The sequence below is a fragment of the Eubalaena glacialis genome, chromosome 2, assembly GCF_028564815.1.
Source record: "Eubalaena glacialis isolate mEubGla1 chromosome 2, mEubGla1.1.hap2.+ XY, whole genome shotgun sequence".
In the NCBI taxonomy this organism is placed as follows: domain Eukaryota; kingdom Metazoa; phylum Chordata; class Mammalia; order Artiodactyla; family Balaenidae; genus Eubalaena; species Eubalaena glacialis.
In genome coordinates, this window is record NC_083717.1 from 108623098 (window position 1) to 108634784 (window position 11687).

At 38.6% G+C, this 11687-nt stretch overlaps 1 protein-coding gene across 2 annotated transcripts; it reads right to left on the reverse strand.

Annotated features, from left to right (window-relative positions):
- Window positions 1-1939: 1939 nt before the first annotated feature.
- On the reverse strand, window positions 1940-11658 carry HAUS2 (HAUS augmin like complex subunit 2). 2 transcript variants are annotated; one of them, XM_061180419.1, is made up of 6 exons: window positions 11515-11658; window positions 8030-8122; window positions 7604-7673; window positions 6435-6567; window positions 4691-4799; window positions 1940-3978 (listed from the first exon to the last, which is right to left on the reverse strand). In XM_061180419.1, exons 1-6 carry the CDS (start codon window positions 11605-11607, stop codon window positions 3814-3816), a joined length of 663 nt encoding a protein of 220 aa, XP_061036402.1. In that variant the 5' UTR covers window positions 11608-11658; the 3' UTR covers window positions 1940-3813. The 2 variants fall into 2 exon arrangements, with proteins under 2 accessions (XP_061036402.1, XP_061036403.1); XM_061180420.1 differs by lacking the exon at window positions 8030-8122.
- Window positions 11659-11687: the final 29 nt, after the last annotated feature.

Sequence of the window (11687 nt, forward strand, 5' to 3'; positions counted from 1 at the left end):
AAATAAGTATATGGGACTTCCCTGGTGGTCCAGTGGTAAAGAATCCGCCTTCCAAGGGAGGGGACACGGGTTTGATCCCTTGTCGGGGAACTAAAATCCCACATGCCGCAGGGCAACTGAACCTGCGTGCCACAACTACTGAGCCTGCACGCCTCAAATAGATAGCCAGTGTGCCGCAAACTACAGAGTCCACGCGCCACAACTAGAGAAGAGAAAAAAACCCACATCCTACAACCAGAGAGAGGCCTGCGCGCCGCGACGAAAGATCCCGTATGCCTCAGCAAAGATCCCACGTGCCACAACTAAGACCTGACGCAGCCAAAAAAAAAAAAAAAAAAAAAAAGTATATGTTGCCCTCTAGAGGTAAATTGATTTTTGATAAGGAAGCATATTCAGAGTTTGTGTAGGGTCTCCTTGAAAATGTCATCTCACCACAACCTTCAGGAAATGAATGACTTTTCACTTTTACTAGCCTTCCGCATTAAGAAAATAAAGTGATTCAAAGTCTCAAGTAAGATATTTGACTCCTATTTTTTTACCCTAAATTCTGGTAGAGCAACATCAGAGGTCTATAGTCTCCCAGGAAAAGTTCATAAACTGCTAATGGGACTCCTGCTCCTACCACATCCTAATGTAAATTTTTCCTACAAACATTTATGAGGTATTTCCAAAAGGAGAAGAGAAAATATAACTTGGAAATGGTGAAAAAGGAAAAAGAAAAGGCAAAATTAAAAGAACTCTAGAACGTGATCTGCTTATCTTGAACTATACTAATTTAAAGTAAACTCAATTACATGAGTAGATTCCCCAAATTGTAGAATAAATCTCTTACATAAATTCATTTTACATCTCAGGAAATTCCACAATACATTGATTAGTTTTATTAATATCGCAACTCTATATTTTGCATGTCAAGAAACCCTTTGGGTTTTCCTATTCCTCAGACTATTTTCCTAACTTTATGGAGGTTTGAGAGGATAACAGGGGTCAGGCTGGCAGAGTCACAGATCAGAGCAAGGAGTAAAATAAGAAAAATGCTGGAAAAACCAAGTAGCATCTCAATTCCTTCAGAATAGTCTTCATAAAGTGGCATCATTACTATGTTGGAAGTGAATTCACAAATCTCACACAACTTCTGGTGTTAAATAGAAAGACATTCAGAGTTATTTTTGTTATTATCCACATATCTAGAAGCTGAGGGAAAAAAAAAGCTGATGCACAATTATTGACTCTAGCACAGACTATATTAGCTTTTCTCTTTGTAGTAAACCTCAGTCTCAACTTACCTCAAGCTTTTGTGAATCAGATAACCTGTATGCTTACACTTTAACTGTGTATGTTAAATAAACAATCTGGGGGTTTCCCTGGTGGCGCAGTGGTTGCGAGTCTGCCTGCCAATGCAGGGGGGTTCGAGCCCTGGTTTGGGAAGATCCCACATGCCGCGGAGCAACTGGGCCCGTGAGCCACGACTACTGAGCCTGCGCGTCTGGAGCCTGTGCTCCGCAACGAGAGAGGCCGCGATAGTGAGAGGCCCCGATAGTGAGAGGCCCGCGCACCGCAATGAAGAGTGGCCCCCGCTCGCCGCAACTAGAGAAAGCCCTCGCACAGAAACGAAGACCCAACACAGCCAAAAATAAATAAATAAATTAAAAAAAAAAAAAGAATCTGTCCTTTTAATCATATAGGATTCAGACAAGAGCCACAAAATTTTAGTTAAAAATCACAGGTTTATTTTTTTATTTTGAAAAAGACATAAAAGTCAAAAAAGCAAAAATAAAACCCAAAACAACCAGGTATATCAATAATTGTGACATATGTGATGTAATATATATATATATACACATATATATGTATATATATACATACATATACTCATATATATATGTATGACAATACATGAAGAAGCTTAGTAAGATGTTTGAAACCAAGGCTGGGCTTGAACAGATTTCTAATGAAATACAACTAAAAGTTTTGCTTAAAGAGTCTAGGCAATGTTCAAGAAATTATGACCACTCTTCTATATCCCATTTGCAAAGGTCAGCAAAATAGGCTTCAAGACATGTTTTTTTAGCAGGGTAGTGTTGGGTAATGATCCTGTTTCCTTATGAACAACTACTTAACTCACACTATGTTGAGGTCTTCTTGCCTTTAAGAGTGTGATGAATACAAGGGTGAGTGAACTCCAGTGATACAGAGAATAGGACAGTATAAAAATATTGAAGCATCCACTTAAAGTAGAAGAGGGGACTTCCCTGGTGGTCCAGTGGTGAAGAATCCACCTTCCAGTGCAGGGGACGCAGGTTTGATCCTTGGCTGGGGAACTAGGATCCCACATGGCGTAGGGCCATGCACGCCACAACTACTGAGCCCTCGTGCCTCAACTAGAGAGCCCGTGTGCCGCAAACTCCAGAGCCCATGTGCTCTGGAGCCCGCCACAACTAGAGAGAAAACCCGCACACCACAACTAGAGAGAAGCCCGCGGATCGCAACAAAGAGCCTGGGCGCCGCAACGAAGATCCCGCATGCCACAACTAAGACCTGACGCAGCCAAAAATAAAAAAATAAATAAATAAAATAAAATTAAAAAAATTAAAAAAAAAAAGCAAAAGAGAACCCCAAGTCTGAAAATAAGCCAAGGGTAGCTGTACTACTGATATAAATGAAAGCATCCTGAGACTTAGTGTTAGTATACCACTCCCTTTTATATGCATAATAATCTCAGGTAAAATATCTGGGCAATTTGTAAGGTAAAACTTCTATAAGTTTTACAATAATGTCCCTTTTTCTTTGCTTTGCTCTACTTTTCTTCTTTGCCTATTTCTAAGGCTGCCAGTGAACACCCTCTGGAATTGCTTAGTGTGTCGGGTCCCCAAGACCCCCCTCCCCACCTCCTGGGTTTGATGATATGCTTGGAGGAGTCATAGGACTCAGCATATAACTGTACTCATGGCTATGATTTACTACAGCAAAAGCATACAAAGCAAAAGAGCAAAGGGAAAGGTGTATGGGGCAAAGTCCGGGGGAAACCAGGCACAATCTTCCAGAGTCCCTGCCAGTGGAGTCCCACAGGATGTGCTTAATTCCCCCAGCAACTGAGTTGTGACATGTGTGAAATGTTGTCTACCACAAAAGCTCATTAAAGATGCAGTGCCAGGGTTATTATTGCGGGCTAGTCACATAGGTACCTTCTGCCTAGCACATACCAAAATTCTAGACCCCCAGGAAGAAAGCTGGTGTTCAGCATAAACCACACTCTACAAACGCCTTAGTCACAGCGAGCAACTCTTATCAGTGAGAGTGGGGGGAACCCTAGAAATCTAAGTTCCCAGATGCCAGCCAAGGACCAACCTTACAAGCAGGCCTTTCAAAGGATAGCGGTCAGGTCTGCTATTTTGCTCTTTTTTGCATACTTAGTGACAATCTCACAGGGATAAGCAACATACTTTCAGATTCAAGACTCTTCTAACACAGAAACAAGCATTTTTTAAAAAAACAACATAATAAAGTCTGCTGCCTAAGATATAGTTAATGTACTCACGTTAATTATCATAGTTATATTTGAGTTTTATTGAAAAGTGGAATGAAAATACATGAAAAACAAAGGAAAATTCAGTTTTGTCTTAATGAACTTGGAATCTTGGTATTTCAATATAAAGAGGGCTCTTTCAGTATTGCTAGTGGCAAAGTCTATAAATACCCATGTTATAATTGACTAGAAATGGACTTCACATGACTACATATAATTAAACAAAAATAAAAAGCTGATAATTACTTTGCATTAATAGTTTGAACATTAACTTCAGAAGTAAAAGGTTAAGGAGGCACTGTAACATCATACTTATGAAGAAAATTTTCTTCAGCTAATATTCTGGGGATACAAGAGGAAATTTCCTTCTGTTGTTCTCGCCACTTGAGTATATTCTCTGCCAGTTCTGCTGTCTCAGCCACCAAAATATCCATCTCTGCTAAAGCTGTGCTCTATAACATTTGAAAGAAGGGGAAAACAGGAGAGAAATCATGTGTCATTAATACAACATTACTATATCATAAATAATTATGACACCAAAAGTTGACAACTGAGCACTACCTGTGCTCTCTAATTTTCATGGCTTTCCTCACATCGCTGCTTTCGGCTGAACTACTCTTTCTGATGCACATCCAGTTTTCACTGATTCTTCAAGATAGAGCTTGCTACTAACTCCTATTTAAAACTTTATTCAAGTATTCCTACGTCCTATCCTATTCCCAATCTCCCTAAAGTGAAAGTAATCACCCCCTTCTCTGTGCTTAAAAGATAGCATCTTCTTTATAATTCTCTGCTGCACTCATTGTGCAAATACAATACTATAAAGTAGAGAGTATCTTATACTTTCTCTCACCAAACCTTGAGAATTTGAGGGCAGGGGTTGGTCATATCTGTTTATCTCTCATGATACCTATAGCATAGTCCCTTGTACAATGAAGATAACACATATTTATTAAATATTGGAATAAAACAATGTAAAATGGCTTCGAAATAACAAAAAGGCATCTTGATTAAAAAAAAGTAATTTGCTCATAATATTAGCCAACAAAAAAAGTTAAACAAGGAGATCACACATCTGAGATTCTAGTATAAAAGAACTAAAGACAGCTAAAAGCAATGTGAAAGGAGTTGATGAGGTACTTAAATGCTATTGGTAATACTCACCATTTTCTTTAGATTTTCATCTAAATGAGGGATATTTCTAATTATTTCAAGATGATCTTCTAATCTCTCAATGAAAGTTACTGCCAACTCCAGCAAATGCACCATGTATCTGAAGGAGGGAGAAAAAATTCAACTCTTTTTTTTTTTTTAATTCAGGTATTTTGTGTTCTCTTTTTTCCCTTTAATTAGGACTTTTAATATGAAATTAAGAGAATTACAATCCACCCAATGAGCCGTTAATAACCTTTCTGCATTCATGGAAATATCAGTGATAAAAAAGGTCCTTCTCTTTCACTTTAAACAGGAATTAACTTTTCATCCAAACACAAAAACAGAAAGAGACAACACTAATCATATCTGTAACCCAATCTAATGTTAGACAAACATCAATGATAATAATTTTCTCATATAAGTAAAAAATTGGGACTTTGGTGCAGTGGTTAAGAATCCACCTGCCAGTGCAGGGGACACGGGTTCGATCCCTGGTCCAGGAAGATCCCACATGCCACAGAGCAACTAAGCCCGTGGGCCACAAACTACTGAGCCTGCGTGGCACAACTACTGAAGCCTGCGCGCCTAGAGCCCGTGCTCTGCAACAAGAGAAGCCACCGCAATGAGAAGCCCACGCACCACAACGAAGAGTAGCCCCTGCTTGCTGCAACTTGAGAAAGCCCGTGCGCAGCAATGAAGACCCAAGGCAGCCAAAAATAAAATTTTAACAAATTTTAAAAAATAAATAAATTTTAAAAAAAGAGTAAAGAACTTTAAAAAAATTTCTCTAGGTAAAACCTCATTCCATTTCAATCTACTCATTCTTGGTGAAGGGTGAAGACAATAAGGATAAATGTACTTCACTGAAATAGCCTACACATGAAACTACTTTGAATCTTTGTATTTGCAAAATGCCTTAAAATTATTACTCAGTTTTTCTGATATATATAATGTATAATATACACATTAATGATATTTAACTACACTGAATAGATACTGAATATATCCACAAGAATGGGATTTGTATATTTATTATTTTACTACAAGATAAAAGATCTGACACTTAGAGGAAATATTGATTTGCTCAGGGTCAGTGAGGCACTGGTGGAGAAAGTTAGCAATCAGATCCCCAGATGACTGCTTTTTAATGTTATTTATTATTAATAATAACCTACACCTTCAATTTGATACTTGCCATACTCCTATGAGAAAGAGAGCAATAGAAAGCATCCCCATTCTATGGATTGGGAAACTAAGGCAAAAACTTAAATCATTTGCCCAAGGCTTTGAGGCATATAAACAGCAGAGGTGAGATCAGAACTGTTATTTTTCTCCTTTTAGTTGACATTGTTTTCATCTGTCCCTGCTTAAACTCCCCCAACAGAATTTTTATATAGAGGCAACATTAATGCAACAATAAATTTACATCACAGAAAGCTGTCTATACATAATAAAAATGATTTTTATCCACCTTACTATATGTTATGGATCTAATTTCTTTCATTAAAGTCATTATTTATAATTCCTAAGACACAACGGGCAAAAGGAATGTCTTTCTCTTCACCATTGCTATAATTCTTTAAAAGTAAAGGATTTTCTTTCTGGTTTAATGTATCAGCATTAATAATAATGTTAATAGAGACGATCACTCATATACTATTTAATGAATTATGCTATGAAATAACTACTAGTCTAAACAAAAACTACCCTCAGGGAACATGTGTGACTGTTAACGTCTACTTTTTAGTCTAACCTGTGATAAACAGCTTCAATAGGCAAGTTTTCTTGGCACATGGGTTTCAACAGTCTTTGCCTGAGGGACCGCTTTTCTTTTAGCACTGCTTCCAAATGATTATTCATGCTTTGCAGAGTATGACACTTCTGAGCTACACAAACCAGAAACAGTAATTACAGTTAGCAACAGGACAAGTTTTGAAGTCACTAATACTATCAATGGTCAAAAATTAATCCCACCATTTCTCTCCTAAATATCTCCCCTTTGCTGTCTTTAATACCAATACCAGTTTCATTTTCAACTATTTTCTCTTACTTTTCCTACTGACAACCCAATCTAGTGCTAAATTCTTTGTGTTTCCCAATTCTCCTAGTTCGGTTTTTATAGCCAGAGCCATATTCTTCACATAAAGTGTCTGTCTCTAATATTCTATACGAGCATTAAAAAACAAACATTTGTCTTATAAGCTACTTTTATTTCAATATTTTCTCCAGAATTCAGTTAATGGCTGTCAATTGCCTCTTCTTTTAAATTTTTATTTAGAAAAAATTTCAAACTTAAAAGTTTCAAGAATAGCTCATTGATTGAACTCCCATATACATTTCACCTAGACTCACCAACTAACATTTGGCTACGTTTTCTTTTTTTCCCCTTCTTCTCTACACGCCCATACACATATTTTTGCTAACCAATTTGAGAGTAAGTTGCAGACGTCATGACCTTTTACTCCTAAAACTTCAGCATGTATTTCCCAAAATAGGAACATTCTCTTATATAACTATACTACAAGTATCAAATTCAGATAATTTAACATTAGTACAATATTACTATATATTTAATATATTTTATATATATATTAATTAATAATAAATAATATTTATTAATATTAATAATACAGCCTATATTTAAACATCACCAAATATCTCAATAATGTCATTTATATCAAAAAAATTTTTTTCTAATCAAATATTCAATCCATGACTACACTGTGCTTTAGCTGTCATGTCCCTTTAGGATCCTTTCATCTGGAAAGTTCTTCAGCCTTTGTCTTTTAAGCTCTACTGACTTTGTTAGCTTTGGGGCAATACCTGGAAAAATTATAATAATTTTATAGCCTAGTGCTTATTTAAAGTAATCCAAGAAAAAGTTGAAATTCCAATGATTACTCATTTAACTAAACCACTTACCCAAAAAGGAAGGATGGACAACATCTGCTGCATCTTTTTCTAGTCTTAGGAGTTCAATTTCCAGGTTTTTCTACATTAGAAACAAAAAAACACTTAGCTCATGCAGAAAGTTGCCTGAAGTAAAGGCTTTGATAAAAATGGACAGTCTTTAACTCAGGAATATTTAAGGGGACCAAGAGGATGATTTGTTATGAGAGCCCAGGGATTTACTGAATCTTTTCATTTTGGTGTTCAAGCCCTGTTGCTGCTACTGCTACTACTCCTAACTACTACTATGACCATTACTACTACTATTAACTACTGCAAAGAAAAGCCTATACGACTTTGTGCTAGACACTGTTCTGCGTGCAAGAGGATTACTGTTGGAGCCAGTTAAGATTTTTTTCCATACTAGAGGTAGAAAGTAAAAACTCCAACATAATTTACCTGGTAGATTTCAGCTTGAATATCTGTGATCTGCTGTAGTCTGGAGAAGTTCACAAAGCAAGAAGTTGATTTCTTAGATATATTTAACATCTCCTATTGGTAAGTGAACAGAGAAAGCAGCAATATGTCAGAGTTTTTGTGTGTGTTGGAATAGCATGCCCACGTGTCTAAAATATGAGGATATATTATGTCCAATGCTGCCCCTGAAAAATGAAATACAGAGTAGGACAGTGCAATGTATATTTCCTGTTTTTTAAAACCTCCACCATCACAAATCTTTTGCCCAAATATTAATATTTTAAAAATAAGAAAAACAAAGAAGAAAATCACTTTGTACTATTTCTTAAGGCATCATGCACAATAGACTGGCATTGCTGATAGCTTACCAAAGAATTCTAAAGTTGAAATTGTTGGAGAATCACTTCTACACAAATGACCTAGTCTCTCAGACCTTCCTGGGGCTAAAATTAAACACTTCCTGGGCTATGGAATCATTCACCTGATTCATTAAATGACCTCTATTGGTTACAAGTCATTCATACTGTCTCTTTCCGCATTCTCCCTCTCTTAGATAAAGGAATGTTTTGTCCAGGCATAATTATTCCTTGAAAAAGCCTACCCCCCACCTCCTTTTTATCCTTTCATTCTATATTATACTGCTTTCTTAAATTGCAGGTTATCTCAGAATAAGAATATTATCTTGTTCATCCCTTGGCTTCATCCATAATTTTTTCTACCCTCTTTTTCTTTTCTAGAATGTTAGCACAGGAAAGAACTTCAGATATCATATAGGCCAGGGATTGGGAAGCTACAGCCTATGAACTAAATGCACCCATTGCCTGTTTTTGTATAGCTTAAGGGCTAAGAATGGTTTTTATATTTCTTAATTGTTGGAGAAAAAAAATCAAAAGAAAAACATTCTGTGACACATGAAAATTATATGAAATTCAAATTTCAGGGTCCAGAAATAAAGTTTTATTGAAACTCAACTTCGCTCATTCATTTACTTATTATCTCATGTTGTTTTCATACTACAGCAGCCTAGTTGCAACCCTATGGACCTAAAAACCTCAAATACTTATTCTCTGGCCCTTCATAGCAAACGTTTGCTGACTGATGATAATCAATTTTATAACATTTATTGAGTTAGGCAATAGAAGATTCAAGGATGAATGAAACAAGCTCTCTGCCCTTAACAAGCTCATGATGGATGGGAAGGAAAAGGTATTCCAGACAGAAAGAACTAAACATTATAAATGCTCAGTAACTGGGACTTCCCTGGTGGTCCAGTGGGTAAGACTTCGTGCTCGCAATGCAGGGGGCCTGGGTTTGATCCCTGGTCAGGGAACTAGATCCTGCATGCATGCCACAACTAAGAGTTTGCATGCCTCAACTAAAGATCCCGTGCGCTGCAACTAAGACCAAGGGGAGTCTAAATAAATAAATATTAAAAAAAAAAACAAAGCTGAAAAAACTATATTTTCTATAAGAGTTGTATCTTATCACATCACAATTTTAAGCATCACTCAATTTTTAATTCACATGGGAGGATGTGCACTAAAGGGATGGACTGTTTAAAGGGATCATATAATACATCATTTTGAAAGAATCAATGATAAATCCTTGCAATAAAAATAGGTTTTTTATATGTAAAGTTTGCTTAAAGTAAAATTATGCTACAAATCTTCAAAGTTTCCTCACTGGGCCTAGCTGTGCAGTAAGATTATAAGAAGGTCTTTTTAAAAAACATTTATTTACTTATTTATTTATTTATGGTTGTGTTGGGTTTTTGTTGCTGTGCGTGGGCTTCCTCTAGTTGCGGCGAGCGGGGGCTACTCTTCGTTGGGGTGTGCGGGCTTCTCATTGCTCTGGCTTCTCTTGTTGTGGAGCACAGGCTTCAGTAGTTGTGGCACCTGGGCTCAGTAGTTGTGGCGCATGGGCTTAGTTGCTCCGTGGCATGTGGGATCTTCCCAGACCAGGGATCGAACCCGTGTCCCCTGCATTGGCAGGCGGATTCTTAACCACTACACCACCAGGGAAGTCCCTATAAGAAGGTCTTAAGGAGCTAATGGATTGGATTGGCAAAACAGGTATCTGTCTAATTAGTGTTACTTGAAGGACACTACGAAGATCCTCCCAAAGACAACCCCCAGCCCAATTCTCAGTCCCAAATGTCTTATAGTATGAATTTACAAAATTACTTTGTTACAGAACTGGACAATACAGGTGAGAGCACTAGGCAATCTGGTAGCAAGAAAACACAGGAGAGAAGTGAGGAAGGTGAGAACTGGGGAGTGCTGTGGTTATGTTTTGCCTATTTTCCAACGCATTCATTCTTACCCCTCGTTTCCCCCAAAATCCATAAGGTCTGGCTACTAGGTCTTCAAGTAATCTAGAAAAGTCCTTCAACAGACGTTTAAACTCTTTCAAGATAGTGTTACAGTATCTATCATCTATCACAGTTCATTTTAGAGATGATATAATGTGTCAGAAAAGGGAGAGCTCTGGGATCTAACTCTACTTCACTAGTTGAGTGGCCCTGGACACGTTTCTTGGTCTCCTCAGGTCTTAGTTTCTGCATCTTAAAATTACTGTAAGTAGGTAGTAGAATTCTCTAATGACTCTTCTAGGTATAAAAAGTTGTCTATTTTCACAAATCTTTCATCATGTGCATAGTGCTAATCTCTGTAGATGGTTTTACCTTTTCTATTTTTCTCAGTTGCCTTTTTAGTGAAATTCCTCAACTTCCTCATTATCTCAAAATTTCTTTCCCTTCTCTCAACCCCACTTTTCCCATTCCCTTGTCACACCTGCCATTTCTATTCCATTATTCCCTCACATCTTCAATTTCTCCCTCTGTTGGCTTGTTCCCTTTGGCCTATGAGCATGCTCTTCCCGCCGAACCTAAAACTACCACTCCTTGGGCTAATCTCCCTCTTCTCTCCTTCTCAAAATTAATCCCTTCCTCCAATCATGTTCCAAGGTCTCTCGGGTCTTTTTCACCAATGCTTTTTTGTCCCCCCCCCGCCCCGGCCTTTAAAGATGCGTGCTTCCCTTGGCGCTCTCCTGTACCCGGCGCCTCCCGTAAGGCTTCAATATTTCACACAAACGAGCGTTCTTTGGGAACGTATGTTTTAACTACCTACCCATTATTTCCCAACCCCGCCACCGATTACAATCTAGAGGCCGTATCACTAGATGAAAAAAGGCGGGTAACACTAGTCTTTGTTACCGCCCAAGAACTGACCTGGGATAACTCGCCTGCCAGACACTTGAAACACCATCTCCTTAGAGCCCCGCTTTTGCAGAACCCACCGCGGACCAGTCACTTCTGCTGCCTACAAAGAGCTCCATCGGCCCCGACTCTAGAACAGCCCCCAGCCAGCACCCTCCCACCCACTCCCGCAGCCAGCACCACCACCTCACAGCCATCTTCTGTCGCCACCGTGGGCACACCCTTAATGACGCCATCGCCCCCCACGCACCTGAGTAACCAACCCCGAAGCTACGAAATGGCCCAGCAGTAGCCCCGCAGCGTTTGGCTCGGACGCCGGGTCCCAGGGGTTCGCCGCAGCCATGGCTGGGAGCCACCTTTCCGGGTGGCGCGGAGAGTGAGCCGAACGCACCGCGCGGCTCGATGACATCACAGGCCGTTTCC